The sequence below is a fragment of the Olea europaea genome, chromosome 2 (assembly GCF_002742605.1).
Source record: "Olea europaea var. sylvestris chromosome 2, O_europaea_v1, whole genome shotgun sequence".
NCBI lineage: Eukaryota > Viridiplantae > Streptophyta > Magnoliopsida > Lamiales > Oleaceae > Olea > Olea europaea.
In genome coordinates this window covers 246,730-264,924 of record NC_036238.1, presented here as the reverse complement: position 1 = coordinate 264,924, position 18,195 = coordinate 246,730, and the positions used below count along the sequence as shown (strand labels likewise).

Here is an 18,195-nt window from a genome sequence, read left to right as displayed (position 1 = left end):
TTTGTCTAAGTGCATATGCTTTTCAGGAAATTAAGGACCGGAAAAATGGAAAAGCTTTAAGATGAGAGAATAAGCTCTTTTATACTTAGGAAGAATGAGCTAGGGTTAAAGCAAGAAGCAGACCTTAGAAGTTAGAGTATGCTTAAAACTACCTATTTTTGTCCACAGTTTGACCTATAATGGCCTGGATTTGAGACCGAGTTTTACTTTTGTAGTAAAGAGTAATGACACTGTTTGGTGATTTGTTTTCCTTCATTGCACCATAAACTTATCTGATTACTTTACATATGGATTATTCTACTGAAAATACTAAACTAGATAAAGTTTACCTTATGCATGTATTACTACTTACTATATTTCATGTTCTCAACTTGGCTGGACAAATTTTGTCATCAATTATTCTAGGAGAAATGGATTTCACCTGTCTTCTTGTCCTTAGAATGGTAACATTGGTTTTGGGTCATGTAAATTCTGCTTCCTAATCTACCAAGTCTTCTCTTATTTAAGATACCAATTCTTGCATTCTGCTACTCTTCGCGGCATGTTTCCTTCTCAGCTAGCATGCTTCTGAGAGTTTTTTTTCTTCCTTTTTATTTTCTTTTCATGCAGGCTCTTTATTTCTGTGTTCCATTCCGTGAGCAATTGCTAGAATATTATGCGAACGTCAAAAATCCTGCTGATGCTGAAGAAAATCTCTTGACATGCTTAGCAGACTTATTTTTACTGGTAATTTATCTTTGAAATTGCAGACTGTCAAATCAGATTATTTCTTTGGATTGACATGCTTATAGTTACATAAAATCTACCTTATTGTCATGTTGCTTTTCTATTTTTGACATATATTTGATGGTTCTAAAACTAATATATAGGTTCTATATTTAATAAGCTGGAGACTATGACAGTAAAGGGGATTATATTTCCCCCTTGCATGCGAAACACTTTGTTTAGCTTTTGGATTAACTTTAATAATTGGTTTCATATTTCAAAATGTCCTATGCATATAAATATTTTAAAGGTTCAAAATTAAACTTGTTTAAAATTGCAAATAATAAATTATATCCCGAAGCTGCAACCGTATATTTCCAGTCTTGTCCTCTTTCATCCAGGATTGATGAAATACATTTACAATTAAAATGACTTGTATGGGAGGAAAAATTATGAAAAAAAATATTTTCGTCTTGAAATTGCTAATTTAGATGTGTTGGCTTAATGGCTTATTCTCCTCCAACTTGAATATCTTGGTTTGACTTGGAATGATTGTTTAGGTCTAGTAAAAAAGTTTTGTCCTTTTTACTGTTATCCCCTTATCCCTAGATGTGCAGCATAAGATGATACATGGGTCCTTATTTTTGTTTTATTCTGAACATATGATTAGTACTGATTTAAGAAAGTGTAAGGAAGTGGTTTTAGAATTGAATATTAATTTGGGTATGATTTAGTGTTACCTAATACATGGTTCACTGTGATTTGCTGAATGGAATCAGGAGCAATATGCCACCTAGTAAAAATGGTGATTGCTAGGCCCCTTAGATTACTTCATATAGATCTATATTTTAAGAATATTAGATGATCATATTAAATGCTATAATCAGAAGATTTTTTGTTATTTATATTTTATATGATCGATAAAGGTATCTACCATTCGTCTTGCTGATGCCTTTTTTCTTTTTTTATGATTGATTTTCATCTAAACATCTTTAACGTCTTTGCCTTCTAAGGTCAAAAGATGGCATCTACAGAAAATAATAATTTTGGTTTGGTAATGCGTATCTTTCAAAGTCACGGGAGTTCCAAATATTGGAAAGAGACTACTAATTTGAGGTGAAAATCTCAAATACGGTTCTGTAATAGCGATGGGAACAATGATGTTATTATCGACTATGATTATCTAACAGTTCAAGTATAGTTGATATACTTGAAGCGCAGTCAAAATATGGTTTTTGGGGGGTGGATTTTAAGGGCTTTGGCAAGTTGGAGGTCAGATTGCTAAATTCAAAAAAGAAAATGATGACATTCATTTTGGGATGGAGGGAGGAGTCATCATTCCCCTCATAGAATCAGGTCTTGTTGAAGAATAGACTGAGTTAATAGCCTTATGAAAGACGGGTTAAGATGTGTGTGTAGTAGAGCCAATCGGAATTACTTCCAACTATGTAGATTATAAAGGAACTGTCTGTCTTATCTTCTCTCCACTTTAATGAATTGCACCTGGGAGATGGGTCATGTGGAAATCTTGAGGGACTTGATGTGGTTAAATAGACCAAATTTGTTACCGACTCGGTGGTTGAAATGCACGAAAAATGTGAAAACCATATAGGTGTTCTTTGCTATTTGCAAACTGAAAGACCTGTTGCATTTTTTATTTTTTTTTCAAGGGGGTTCTTAAGTTCTATTTTGCTTACACGATCTCCTCCTTTTATTTTTTTCTCACAAGTTATATTGTCACTTACTTTGGAAGGCGATTTAGTGGTCTGTTTTAGAGGATTTATGAGCTGGGAGTATCAATGAGGATTAGAGGGTCTTGTTTTCTGTATTTTCTAGTTTGTTTCTTTTGAGATGGAAATAAAACTTCATCCATTTGCTTTCTAGGGCTTTATGAAAGTAATGTCCAGTTGCTAGCTGGTTCATTTGTGACCATTTTATCTCTGTATACAGGAAGTGAATAGGCATCAATGTCCATGGAGAAATGTGTCTAATTTTTTTTCAATATAGTCCTATAATTTTCATATGACCTGCTGCTCCATTGAGAACTTTTTTGGACACAGGTTGAAATCACGACTTCTGCACTATAAACAAGTTTTCCCCATATTTTTACTTAGAGGGTGTATTCAATTGGGGCTTTTAAAGATTTTTCAGACTTTTTTAAGTGCGTCTCTTGTGGATTTTTGTGGGCTTTTAAATGACTTCTATGAATTTGTTGAATTAGTAAAAATCTTTCATGGATTTGTGTAGACTTTCATTAAAGATTTTTAACAATTTTTAAATACTTTTGTTTTTGAAAAAAAAAAATGTCATAATAACCTATTATTTTGAACAATCATATTTCCCATATATAATTAAAAAAAATATATATTTTTTAAAATAATATAACAAATTTAAGTCACTCCAATTAGATTAACAAAAAAAAACTAAATACCAAATAAAAAAAAATTAATAACTTTTTAGTAATGTTCAACAAAAAAAGAAATAATAATAATAATAATCAAACATTTCCAACATCACTCCACATATCAATCGTTATAGTATCCTCCATGCATTATCATTCACTCTTTCTTGTTTTTGATTCTCTAAAAATGGTCTAAAGTTAGCCCTTCATTAAATGAAGAAGATGACAAATCTTCGTTATCAAGCTGAAATTCATTAGAACAACACTCTTTGCGAAGAAAATTGTGTAATTCTACACAAGCTAATACTAGCTCCGCTTGTGTACCATATGGAAATGAAGGAGCTATTTTGAAAACTACGAATCATGATTTAAATATGTCAAATATCCTCTCAACTACGTTTCAAGAAAGCATGATGAAAATTAAACAACTCCTTTTAGGGTACGACCTTGACCGGCAAAATCTTGAAGATGATAATAGACACCTCGAAAAGGAGTTAAGAATTGATGTCGATTTGAAAATTTACAATTTGTCAAAAAATGTTTACCTGAACATAAATACTTGTAGAATTAGCAAGTGACTTATAACATGTATAATCATGATTAAAAAGAAAAAATTGCATTATAAAGTCATAACTTGTGGCATATAAAGAAAAATTTAATACATGAAAAATTGAATAATAGTACGTAACAAAGATAAATAACCATGAGAATTAATTAAAAATTTGTATACCATTTATATCAATAATTGGTGACCATCTTGGGTACTTAATAACATCAATTAGTCATCATTTGTTAAGCACAGACACGTTGCTGGTGTCAATGTGTGTCGAAGTACATCTCTGACACGTCGTTGATGCGTGTCAGATTTCCTTGCAGCCTGTCGGATATGAAGAATTGCAGATTTTGTACAAAAGATTGTGAGTGGTGCTGTGAAGAAGACCGAGGAAGAAGAAAGAAGATGAAACGCATAGTGAAGAAGAAGATGGTGAAATGAAGAGACGTGAGGGTGAATGAAAGTCAGTGGATGTAAATGGATTACTCGTTGGCCCAGTAACATTAAATGCAATATAAAGGGAGATAAATAAATGAAAAGTCAGTGGATGTGAATGGATTATTTGTTGAGCCCAATAACATTAAATGCAATATAAGTTTCTATATATTTAATTTATTTTCCAGTTTTTTGTCTGACAATGCAATAGGGAATGAATTAACTTTTTTTTTACCATTTTATCCTCCATTAAAAAATCAAACATACAGAAGAAGTCAAATCACTTTCTTCCTCATTGTATAGCCTAAGGAAATTGCCAGAGGAATTAAAATAAGTATTAAAAACTTATTACTTTGGACTATCAAATTAAAATAAGTTAAAATAATAATATTTTAATTAACGTGTTGACGATGTAGCTTGTTAAAAATTATTTAGAAAATCACGTGTCTACGTGTCGAACACTCGTATCCGATACGTGTCAGACACTCGTATCTGTGTTGGTGCTTTTTAGGTCATCATTATATTATTAACTATGACAACTGTATTCACTTAATGATGTATGCGTATATAAATATGGATAGATTAGCTAAAGTACCATAGGAATCAAAATTCAATAACAAAAAAATTTCTATGATTAAAAACACGAAGTAGCAGTAATCATTTACGCGAGCAAGTATAGTCTGGGAATTTGCAATCTTTATAAATGTTGCATCATTAACAAAAAAATTTCTATGAAATTAATATAAATTCTATTAAGAACATGAATTGTTCTTAACCAAAAATAAACAAGAATGGGTTGATTACATGAAATTCTACGTTTTGAAATTGAGAAACAATTGCATATTATTTCAATTCAAAACTAATTATGACTTCTTCCAGATACACCAAATAACCATAAATTGATTACTGCAAATTCTTACCTGAATCAAAGAGATGTGAAAGAACCTTAGGAGGAAAAGAAAAATGACGTTCTTTTACTTTGGGTGCTGAAGTTTTCACAAATCTCATAGTATATGAGAGAATTTTATTTATTTATTTTTTGGAGATTTGATATCTATGCATTTCACCAAGAAGTCTCCAAAAGTCTAGTTAGGAGAGAACTCTCCAAAAGTCAATGTCTATTTAAATACCTTAGGCCTATGGAGACTTCTAAAAAGTTTTAATTAAATATCCTGTGATTGTAGATACTTTTTGAAAGCTTATAGAAGTCTCAATTGAATGCACCTATACTTCTAAAGAGTTTTTAAAAGCCTACATTGAATGGATATAGACTTTTTAATTCTTAAAAGTCTCTAAAAGACCCAATTGAATACACCTCGTTAAGTGTGCTTTTGTGTTCCCGTCTCCTTTGTTATGGTGTTCATTAGAATATTGCTACTGAATTACCTGTAAGGAGAAGCAAAATGATTTTCTATTTTTATGCTAGCATAAAATGGAAAATGCCATAAAGTGTCAAAATGTTCAAAAGAGATTTTGGGCAACAATTTAATCTTTTTAACTCTCTCTCTCTAGACTTAGGTGATTTATATCTAGCCCTGTTTGGTACCAATTAAAATCTAGATTTTTATGTAAGTCAAAGTCTTCAATTCATTTCAATCATATATTTTATGGGTCCCACAACTTTTCAACCACACATTTCATTAACTTCTATCAAAATTTACTAAAAATTTATTTTAATCCCTATCAAACAAAGGCCCAATCTTTTTGGGTAGCGTTACACAATTTTGAAAATGAAATCATAGATGATTATATATCCCGATCTTTAATTTCATCTACCAAAACAGGGCAACCATAAGATTCGATGACGCACGGTCACTCTTAGGGTAGCTTGACAGAGCTTTTGCATTTTGTGGAAGAATATTGGGTTAGCTTCCTTTAGAAGTTCTTTTGACCTGATAAAGCATTTTCAAAAAATTACATAAATAGGTCCTAAAGTAGCTTCTTAATCATAGAAGCAATTTTTGACTTTTCAATAGCCTTAATAAACTGTCCTTGCTAGGCATTGTGTCTGATATGTAATGTCTTGTGTTGGTTCTCGACACTTCTTTAATACTGAGGACATGTATCCAACCAGCCACATGTCCTCTTTCCATCTTTTATATATTTTTAAATTACCAATAGGAATACTTTATAGACACCCGTGGCGCCAGTATATGACATGTCCTATAAAAAATTATAAAAATATAGGTGTTAATATTAATTTAAATCGACATGTTTATGCCCTACTTTCTCAAAAAAACACCAGTTGGCATGTTTGTTTCATGTCTCGTGTATGTGTGTAGGTGCAATTTGGATGAGATACATATATATATATATATTTTTTCAAAATTCACATTCTTTTGGAACAAAATGGATGGAATCTAGATGTTCAAGATGTATCTATGTTGAATGATTGTGTGTGAGTTGACTAATAACTTTATTGGGAATGTTAACAATTTACCCTCTGCACCCCCCCCCTCCCCTTACCCTTCCCCTTCCCCTTCCCCTCTAAAGTGTAAGCTACACACACATGCCATTTACATGAAGTGTTTGTGGTGCATCTTAATCTATTATGAGACATTTATGTTCCAATTCATTTCAGTAAACTCCCCTCTAAATATCTTTTGTATTTCTTGGGCATAAAATTGATTTCATGTAGATAAGCTCGCAAAAGAAAAAAACTGGTGTCATTGCTCCAAAGCGTTTTGTCCAGAGATTGAAGAAGCAAAATGAAGTTTTCCGCAGCTTTATGCATCAGGTATGCTTTGGTTGTTCTGATTAGAAACATGTTAGATGTGCAATCATAAAAGATATGGACAAATATGTTAATGCCTGACTTCTTTCTTAAAAGGAAAAAAATGGAAAGAAAAATATGGACCCCGCCTGCCTTGATTGATTGATATGGACATCTACGTAGTTGTCGTATTTGATGAGACATTCTATATTGTTGGTGTTCAGATGCTGAAACCAGCTAGTTAATGTGTAACATTAGATTTTCGACTTGTGCCCTTGATGAAATATTGTACTGTGTGGATGCTTCCATCCTTGGATGAATTCAGAAGGTTGCGAAATTCAGCTAAGGGATGAATTTCTGTGTATTATATTTTTATTAGAGCAGGGATTTCTTTCGGAAACTAAATCATAATATAGCCAATTTCTTCTGCCTGCCGATACATCATCATAGAAATCCAGCTGCAATAATAACTTCATTGACAGACATTCTTCCTCCTAATCTGACACAAACACTTCGTATGACTTTCAATACCCTATGATGGAAAATTACTTCCTCCTAGAGGAAAATGTCATTACATGGTATATGAATTTTTATTTTGTATTTATTTATTATAATTTTTTTTAAGAGTCCATGTACTGCAATTTAACACCTCTTATGCTTACGGGAGTAGATATACAAACATTCATCTTCTTAACTTTTCCGCCTATGGTAAGATTTAACTCGCTCCTCTTCATATTATTTGACACATTTTCCTTCTCTGATGCTTCGTTAAAAATTCCACCAACTAAAAATGATAAGACTCACATTTAGGTTCTAAAATTTCCATTATAAGTTAGAAATGGAAAATGAGAAGTGATGGCCGCACATTCAATATCATTTGAAAAGATATTCTAGAAAGTGGATGGTAAGGTTGAGTCTTGAAATTGATGGTGAGATATCAACTATAATTGCATCCCTGTCCTCTTAAACTTTGCCCTGATAGGCGGTTTAACAAATAACATGAGAAGGAAGCGTATATGTTGTTTTATGATAAACTTAGTATAGTTTGGAAGAAGAAGAATTGTGCTTCTTATTTTATTCAAGAATGACGATTACAATTTAAACAGAAGGAAAAAGGCCGCCAATTTAGGAAGGCCATAAAATCAGAAAATAAAATGGCATATCTCTAGGCTACAGATCAGAAAACATATAGGATTTCTTAGTTTTACTCCCTAGAAATCCGACACCCCCCCTCAAGTTGGAGCGTAGATATCTATCATGCCCAACTTGCTTATACAAAGTTCAAAATTAGGTTTGAAAAGTCCTTTGGTGAAGATATTGACTGTTTGTTGAGTAGTGGGGATAAACGGCATGCAAATAGTTCCACTATCAATCTTCTCTTTTATGAAATGTATGTCAATCTCTACATGCTTCATGCGATCATGTTGTACTGGATTTTGAGCAATACTTATGGCAGCTTTGTTGTCACAATATAACTTCATTGGCATGTTCACCGGCATCCGTAGATCTTCAAGAATTTTCTTCAGCCATAGCATCTCACAAATCCCATTAGCCATAGCCTTATATTCTGCTTCGGCATTGCTCCTTGCAACCACATTCTATTTTTTGCTTTGCAATGTGATCATATTTCCCCAAACATAAGTACAGTATCCTGTTGTAGATCTCCGATCAATAACTGAGCCTGCCCAGTCTGCATCAGTGTAAGTCTCTATGTTTTGCTGTGTGGTCTTCTGGAAGAGTAACCCCTTCCCCGGTGTACCTTTCAAGTATCTAAGAATTCGATAAGCTGCTTCAAGATGTTTTGCGTAGGGTGAGTGCATAAACTGGCTTACCAAACTCACATCAAAGGCAATATGTGGTCGTGTATGTTATAAGTAGATTATTTTCCCACCAACTTTTGATACCGAGTTGCATTTACTGGATCACCTTCCTTGTTATCACCCAATTTTTTATTGGGATCGATTGGAGTGTCTGCCGGCCTACAACCACTCATCCCAGTTTCTTTGAGAAGGTCAAGGACATACTTCCGTTGGGAGATAGCAATTCCTCTCTTTGACCGAGCAACCTCCATTCCAAGGAAATATCTCAGAGATCCTAAGTCCTTGATCTCAAATGTTGATGAGAGGGAAATCTTCAATCGGTTCATCTCAAGTACATCATCTCCAGTGAGAATTATATCGTCTACATACACAATTAGTATTGCTATCTTCCCATCATGTTGTCCTTGAGTATACCCTTGACTTTTAACAAATTGAGAGAAATTTTCAAACCAGGCTCTTGGTGATTGTTTTAATCCATAAAGGGACTTCTCCAGTTTACATACCTTTGTGCCAAACTTTTCACAGAACCTCCGAGTTTAGCTTTGCGACTGGTACAAATGTCTCTAAGTAATCAATACCATAGGTTTGAGTGAATCCCTTAGCAACCAATCGAGCTTTATATCGTTCTAGAGAGCCATCAGATTTATACTTGATTGTAAACACCCATTTGCATCCTATAGTTGTCTTTCCTCTTGGTAGATCAACTACCTCCCACGTGCTATTTTTTTCAAGAGCTTTCATCTCCTCAAAGACGGCCTCTTTCCATTCAAGAACTTTCAGAGCATCTTGCACAGTATTAGGAATCTCCATACAAGACAATTGTGAGGTAAAAGCACGAAATACAGGTGAGAGATTTTTATATGACACATAATTGGACAATGGATGTTGGGTACAAGACCTCACACCCTTCCGGACTGTAATGGGAAGTTTAGAATCACCTATCTCAGGATAGGAATCAGACTTGGAGGGTTCAGAATTGATGAATTGAGTTGAACATGAGGTAAAGGTTCGGTGAGGACATTACCTGGAGGGTTTACGGATTCTGGGCAGTGCAAAGGATTGGAGGACCCTTTCTTTTGAGTTGTCCTTTGTCTCGAGTAGACAATGTCAAATGTTTTCTTGTAGTTCTTTCGTTGGAGACATCATGAGTTGTCACTATAGGAGGCCCTCCCTTTTCAGTATCCAAGAAACTTGACTCACTTGGCATAATGACGCTAGGGTTTTCAGGTTGAATGGTCAGGGTTGGAGAAGGATCATTTTGCGGTTCTGTAGTTTGGAAAAGATCATGGAAAATAGTTGCTGAATCTTCTTTGTTTTGGTTCCCCCCTGAAGATGAGGTGTGAAATAGGGTTGTAATTCAAAAAAGGTAACATCTATGGTAACAAACATTTTTTTGGAAATGGGTTCAAAACATTTATACCCTTTTTGAGTGGGTGCATATCCCACAACTACACATTTTGTGGCTCGAGGTTCGAGTTTTCCTCGATTTTATTTATGAATGTGAATAAAAGCGGTACAACCAAATATCTTTAGTGGTATAGATGAAGAAAGTCGATTTGTTGGATAAAACCTTTGAAAAACATCGAAAGGTGTTTTAAAGTTTAAAATCTTACTAGGCATTCTGTTTATGAGATATGTAGCAGTAAGAATGACTTCATCCCAAAGATATTTAAGTACCTGATTGGTAAATAACAATGCCCGAGTTACTTCCAGTAAATGTTTGTTTTTCTTTCAGCTAAGCCATTTTGTTGTGGAGTGTCAACACAAGAGCTTTGATGAACAATTCATTTTTCAAGAAAAAATTGGTTTAACATGTTTTTGAAATATTCTCGACCATTATCACTTCGCAATATTTGAATATTTTTTTGAAATTGTGTTTGTACCATGGTGTAAAGTTTTTGAAAATTATTTCCACTTCAGATTTTTCTTTCATCAGATACACTCAACTTATTCTCGTGTGATCATCAATAAAGGTCACAAACCATTTTTTCCCAAAGTATGTAGGTATTCTACATGGCCCCTAGATGTCACTATGAATCACAGTAAATGGTGTAGTTATTCTCGTGTGATCATCAATAAAGGTCACAAACCATTTTTTCCCAGAGTATGCAGGTATTCTACATGGCCCCCAGATGTCACTATGAATCACAGTAAATGGTGTAGGTGGTTTGTAAGGTTGGGTGGGGAAAGATGCACGATGATGCTTAGAAAACTGACAAACATCACATTGAAAAGATAACAGGTTTTTATTCCGAAGTAAGTTGGGAAACAGGTATTTTAAATACTGAAAGCTAGGATGGCCTAACCTATAGTGCCATAGCATAACATTATTATTCTCGAAATCAGAAACAAAATTTAAACAAGTACTTTGACATTGCCTACTTGAGTTAGGTCATTCGTCAAAATAATAGAGTCCATCTTTTTCCTTAGCACTACAATCATCCTCCTCGTAGTTAATTCCTGAAACTCACAATGAGAAGAATAGAAATTAGCTTGACACTGATGATCAGATGTGGTTTTACTGATGGATAGCAAATTGCAAGACAAATTGGGAACATGGAGTACATCATGGAGGGTTATCAATGAAGTGAGTTTGATAGTTCCTATCCCGGCAATTATTGAGAGTGAACCATCAGCTATTTTTACCCTTTTATTGCCTGCACATGGACTATAGGATGAGAACAATTGGGAGCAACCGGTCATATGATCGGTTGCGCCAGAATCCATTATCCAAGAAAGAGCACAATTAGGGATAACACCTAAAAAGGCAGTGACAAGAGAATTACGCTTTTGTACCAAGGAGCAGGAAGGAGTTAAGGATATTTTTGGAGATTGAAATAACTTGTACAGGTGCTCTAATTGTTCCTTGGAGAAAGGAACTGCATCTAAATCGGTTGAAAGTTCTTGAGTTTCTTCAGATATGGTTTGGTAGGCTCGACCTTCTCTTTTGGACTTTGGTTTCCAGTTGGCTAGTTTACCATGAAACTTCCAACACGTATCCCTTTTATGCCACGATTTTTTGCAATAATTGCACCATGGTTTCTTCTGCCCATCATTGTCTGAATCCATTTTAGACACAAGGGCAAAACTGTTAGGCTCCAAATTAAGGTCAAATTCGGTCCGGTGCAGCATTATTTTCCTCCTTGGTTCTTTGCGTCTAACCTCATAGAACACCTCACGCATAGGAGGCAGTGGTTTTCGACCAAGGATACGGCCCCTAACCTCGTCCAGATTCCGGTTAAGGCCAGCTAAGAACATGTAGACCCTGTCATTTTCCTCCCTCTTCATGTGACGAGCAGCATTATTTGGATTTTCCCAGACATCATCATAACATTGATCAAGTTCCTGCAATGGTGTTACTAATTCGTTGTAGTAGGTAGTAACATCGTGATCGTTCTGTTTGGACTTCCAAAGTCGGGTTTTTAAATCAAAAATTTGGGAAGAATTTTCCAGATCCGAATAAAGGTCCCGAACTGCCTCCCCGACGTCCTTAGCAGTGGGAAGAAACAGATGAGGCTTTCCAATGGCGGGTTCCATTGAATTGATGAGCCAGCCAATAATTAGAGAATTTTCAGACTGCCATCTTTTTACATTCGGGTCGTCGGCAGCAAGTTTCGTTGTTTCGCCGGTAAGATGCCCAATTTTGCCCTTGCCATCGATTGCTAATTTGACGGACTGAGCCCACTTAAGATAATTGTGTCCGTTGAGTTTTGTAGTCATGAGAAAAGAGGCTGAAATTTGGGGATAATTATCTTTTGATGCAAACGAGGGAGGAGCAGTGGAATTGGGAGGAACGGTGGGGTTGGGATGAGCGGTTTCAGGCGCACCGGAATCGGCGGTTGGGTTTCTTTGGGCGCCGGTCATGGCCGACTTATATGACATCATCTGGGAGGACGAATTAAAATTTGGGAGGACGAATTAAAAGGGGAGCACAAGGCTCTTATACCATATAGTTTGGAAGAAGAAGAATTGTGCTTCTTATTTTATTCAAGAATGACGATTACAATTTAAATAGAAGGAAAAAGGGCACCGATTTAGGAAGGCCATAAAATCAGAAAATAAAATGGCATATCTCTAGGCTACAGATCAGAAAACATATAGAATTTCCTAGTTTTACTCCCTAGAAATCCGACACTTAGCTTATCGTAGAGCTGGACTTTGAGGTAATTTGGTGGATTGAAATGAATTTTTTAATTACCTTATCTTGATCGAAGTGGATTTATTAAGGAGAAATGTGGGTTTTGATTCAACTATTTATACGATTTTATTGCCATCAACCACCCTTCAAGTTTTGAGGTATTATATTTACTAGAAAAACAGCCAAAAATTTTGGGGTATTGCTATTTAGTACTACTAGTGCCATCACCAGGGAAATGAGTTACATGTAAGATGTCCTATCAGTTGCAGGTCACTTAGGCTGGTGCTATAGCACAAGTGGTGCTACATAATATTATTCTAAAGTTTGTACTGATTACACTACAACTATTTAAATTTTTAATTTTTTACTGTTTAAAGCTTAGTAGGAAGGGCCTATAGATGGTAAGATGTTTTCTCCACCTCCCCCTTTTCCTATTCTGCCTCTTTTTAGGAGTATTTGGGAGGGGTGAATGGGTTTCCATGCGAATGTATAAGTTTTATATATTTTATCAGGTCAGAGACATTTAAGTCACTTATTTTGTCAAACATGATCTCAAATATACTTTATGTACCAACAAAACTTGCATCTATAGAAACCAAGTCTTAACTTATTTTTCTAGAAAATTAACTATTAAACACACCAAACAAGCTCTTGGTTAAGTTTGTCTTTTGGTAAATTCTATGTTTAAATGACTTTGTTCATAAAATGTTATGTTTTACTACACTGAAGTTGTAGGATTTTGTACATATGTTTTAAGAATCCTAGAATTATCATGACTTCATTCAGAACCATGAGTTTATGGTCAAATAACTTCATTTTGTTATTTCAGGACAATTATACCTGGGGGAATTGATTTACATGTTGTTGACCAATAGTTTTCTGCTTTTGATTTATCAGGCTACATTTTCTCTTCTGTATGTGCCATTTGCTCTTTCTCCCTTCCCCTCTCAACACTCTCTTCTTGTTATTAGTTTTCTTAATTCTCATCTGAAAGGGAAAAACCACAAGAGTCATGATGGTAACCGCACTGATTTCCTTCCAAATTTCTCAAACTAATAATAAAACATCTCAGGTGAGTTACATTTATTTGTAGGGTGGAAAATGGGGTCACGTTGTGGTTTCAAACAGGTTGAAGATGGAGGTAAATTACACACGATTTTAAGCCCAACATGTCTAGTTGAGCCACTGGATGAAAATTGATTGGACCAACTTTGGGACGGATTGAAGCCACACTCCATGTTTATTATTGAGAAATTCCAATTTTTTGCAATTCGAGTTTCTTTGTGTTTAGTTTGGCAGCAAGTAAGGATTTAGAGGGAGAGCGTTAATTCTTTGAAGAGATTAAAAGGATCCAAAGAATAATTGAATATGATTAGAATAAGAATCGCTATTTCTATGTTAATTGCATAATCAATTTGGTATAATCTATTGGACGTGTTGGTGTAGTTGCCAGACGTTGCACCAGGTAAATGCATGTTCAATAGTTGAAAAAGTTCACCTTGAAAGTTCCTTAATTGGTTCTAACATGTCTGTCCTTGAATACTGTTTACCAATGCTTTGTTCTCATGAATCCTTGATTGTTTAACAATGCTTAATGGTTGTACACTATCAATTTTGTCCTTGTGTACTTCATGCCTTTGCTTTATTCTTACAAAGCAGTTTGTTGGACATAGTAATATTACAGATGGAATGCATATATCATATATTTTCATGCATTTCATTTTCTATTTCCTACTTATAGTTATTAATGATTTTGTGTATTTTCTATATATATTAAAAACTATGTTTACAATTTATATCTGCTAATGCTGTTCGTATCTTTCTTATCTAGGATGCCCACGAACTCCTGAACTATTTGCTAAATGAACTGGCTGACATATTAGAGAAAGAGGACCGTGTTGCTAAGAGTGATCAAGAAACTTATTCTCCATCTGAAAAGGTTGCTAATGGGCGTATTACTTCTAATGGATCTAGAAAGGAGCCTCTGGTCACCCTGGTGCACAAAAATTTTCAGGTGATCCTGTTTTCCTGTTCATCTTCATGCTCCTCTCCATCACCCCTTCTGTTTCTCTCTGGGAACTGTTGATTATAAGGAAGGGCTAGATACTGCAATTTTGTCTTGTTTTCTCCTCTCTCTCTGTTTCTCATTGCTGTAACATTTTATGTTGAGTTGTTGGCTACACTTCTATAAGATATTCTGATGATAGGCCTGGAGCTTGTTCAAATTACTGGACTTTTGTCTTCTTTTTCATACTACTAAATAGTACTACTTTTAGCCTCAATGGCTAAAAGAGGTGGTTGGCATTGATTTTGCTCTCATAGTTCTGCTTTTTCGTTCATCAAGCAACTAGTTGGGACCTTCTTGGAATGCATTAAATTTTCATGGCTTTATTTGGCTTCTTTGCTGGAGTATCATTGTCATTAATGTTTGATTTTCAGGGCACATAAGCAACTTGTCTTGTTTTCCTCTCTCTCTCTCTCTCTGTGTTTCTTATTGCTGTGTGTAACATTTTATGTTGAGTTGTTGGCTACACTTCTATGAGACACGTGTCTGCATGATTCTGATGATAGGCCTGGAGCTTGTTCAAATTACTAGACTTTTATCTTCTTTTTCATACTACTACTAGTACTACTTTTAGCCTCAATGGCTAAAAGTGATGGTTGGCATTGATTTTGCTCTCATAGTTCTGCTTTTTTGTTCATCAACTAGTTGGGACCTTCTTGGAATGCATTAAATTTTCATGGCTTTATTTGACTTCTTTGCTGGAGTATCATTATCATTAATGTTTGATTTTCAGGGTACATTGACAAATGAAACAAGGTGCTTGTGTTGTGAGACTGTGACGGCAAGGGATGAAACTTTTCTCGACTTGAGCCTTGACATTGAACAGAACAGTTCAATTACAAGCTGTCTGAAAAATTTTAGCTCCACCGAGACTTTAAATGCTGAGGACAAATTCTTTTGTGATAAATGCTGCAGGTAGGTTGCATTTTAATTATACTTGGATGGTGTGGTCTACTTTTTAAACTGCCTATGGTTTTCTTGCTATTGGATGGACTAGTCTCATATTATCAAGGATGAGGCGAGTTACTGATAATTGTTTATGTTCAGAGTCGAGCTATGTGTTTGACAGGATTTAATTCATCATAGAATTAATTTTTCTGGTTAATAGCGGGTAATGTAATTCATTTATCTTCAATGTACTTTTTACTACCGATTTCACAAAAGTGAACTTTTACTGAAATAAAAAATAAGAAAAACTGTGTTAAAAGTGCTTCCTGAAATAATGACACAGTTCATACTCATTTGAATTCTTTTCTATAATTTGGAAAATGAGTGGATATTGGATTTAACTGTTAACCAAGGATGTGTTACTGAGTATAGTTCTGAATCCCCACCGAGGCTCCTATACATAGCGTGTTATCTCCAATGGATTATAGGAATTTCTCTCTAATTGCACTGTTAACCCAGGAAGTCTCTCTTCCATTTTTTTTTTTTTTTTTTTTTTTGGGGAGGTGGGTGGGGGGACGTTGTTTTTTGGTGGGTGGCTGTGCTGTTTCATTGTTGAAAGTTAAATTGATAGAATCATTTGGCCGACCACCAGTTTAATATAGACATGCCTATTACAAGTCTTTATTAATAAAGAATGAAGTTGGTCTTGTATCTTTTGGACTTTTTCTATTACAAGATATTCACATTGTTTCAATGTTCAGTTTGCAAGAGGCACAAAAGAGAATGAAAATAAAAAGGCCCCCTCACGTCCTGGTCATCCATTTGAAGAGATTCAAGTACATTGAACAACTGAACCGGGATAAGAAGCTATCTTATCGTGTTGTCTTCCCCCTTGAGTTGAAACTGAGCAATACAATCGAGGATGCAGATGCTGAGTATTCCCTATTTGCCGTAGTAGTCCATGTGGGGAGTGGGCCCAACCATGGACACTACGTTAGCGTCGTGAAAAGTCACAACCACTGGTTATTTTTTGATGACGAAAATGTTGAGATGATCGATGAATCTGCTATTCAAACTTTCTTTGGATCAGCACAAGAGTATTCTAGTAACACAGATCATGGCTACATCTTATTTTACGAAAGACTCGTTGATTCTAGCACTAGCTGAAAGGAGATACAATTTTAGCCTGGGCCTGTACTTTTCCAATTTTAGTCTGATTTTTTAACATTTTTGACGTTCTCTGTTCTTCGCCATTACCCTTCTATAATTTATGGGAAACTGTTCTTAATATCAAGCAGGTTGATATGACTTAAAGAATATATGCTTGGTTTGTGCCATGTACAGTGATGATGGATGCTAACGGTTCATTCTTCCAACAATAAGGAGAAAAAAAATGTACTTTTTTGTAAACTCTAATTTTGTTTTCAGATTCATGAGAAATAATTCCCAGCTTTTGTGGCTGACGTGTTTTGCAGGTTGAGGTTTCTTCTCCTCATTGTGACTGTGTATATGTAATGGATTTGTATGAATTTTGGTTAAATTTTATGGAGTATTACCAATGCCCTGTCTTTATCTTCTCCCCCTCGAATGTTGTCAATAATTATGCTTAACGTGTGATTGCCCATAGTGTCATCTACAGATGAATAGGTCGGGAAGAAAGAGTACAAGAATGAGTTGGGCAGTGTACATCTTGTTAAAGGTTTGCCTCGTTCCTGGGTAGTTCACTTGCTTGTAGTGCCTATGATGCCTTCTTTTTTATTTGGGACATCAAGAAATTCTTCATGTTGGTTTGGCTGCTGTTCAGTCTTCTCTGCACGAAGGATAAAGTTATCAATTTTTCTACAAAGAGCAGTGCGAATCAACATTTGTAATTGCATTTCCACAGCCTCTTTTTTGTATTATTATTATTATTATTATTATTTATTTATTTATTTATTTTATTATTATTATTTTTTTGGAAAGGGTTTGCTTGTTATTGCAGTGTACAAGTTAGCCAGGTATCATCACATGGAATAACAAAAATATTGAACAAATAACTTCAAATTGTTCGCGCTCACTTTTAGTGGCCATCACGCCTTAGCACAACATTAACAGGTCCGGCGTTCAGCATCGTGTCTTGACTTCAACAGACGATTTCAGTTTGTTTCTAGTACTTATCTATGTTTCTTTAACTTTTTGTTTACAGCGTTGGTTGAGAAAATTGTGTGGTCTTTCATTTTTATTATGCCATTTGTGATGGTTATACTAGTTGGGAAATGGTGGTTTGTCAATATATCAAAAAAGGTTAAGATTAATTGGCAGGAGCCTAATTAAACTCCGTGAGAAAGTTAAAAACAAAAAGAAAGAAGAAGAATGAAAAAGTAGTAAGAAAATAGATCGGAGACAAGTGATTGACAATTTTTCCTTAAGACAAAATTGCCCCACATAGGTGTTGATGGATTATGGCACTTGTCTTCCAAGATACAACGGATTCAACT

The 18,195-nt window shown here is 34.9% G+C and overlaps 1 protein-coding gene across 1 annotated transcript in view; it reads left to right on the top strand.

The window, feature by feature from the left end:
* LOC111408083 (ubiquitin carboxyl-terminal hydrolase 3-like) overlaps positions 1-17,128 on the top strand; it is a 19,354-nt gene extending 2,226 nt beyond the window's left edge. Inside the window, exons 2-6 of the mRNA XM_023037860.1 lie at positions 610-726; positions 6,733-6,831; positions 14,597-14,779; positions 15,564-15,745; positions 16,480-17,128. Of these exons, the coding sequence (XP_022893628.1) occupies positions 610-726; positions 6,733-6,831; positions 14,597-14,779; positions 15,564-15,745; positions 16,480-16,885 (987 nt within the window). The 3' untranslated portion in view covers positions 16,886-17,128. The remainder of the gene's footprint in view (positions 1-609; positions 727-6,732; positions 6,832-14,596; positions 14,780-15,563; positions 15,746-16,479) is intronic.
* Positions 17,129-18,195: the final 1,067 nt, after the last annotated feature.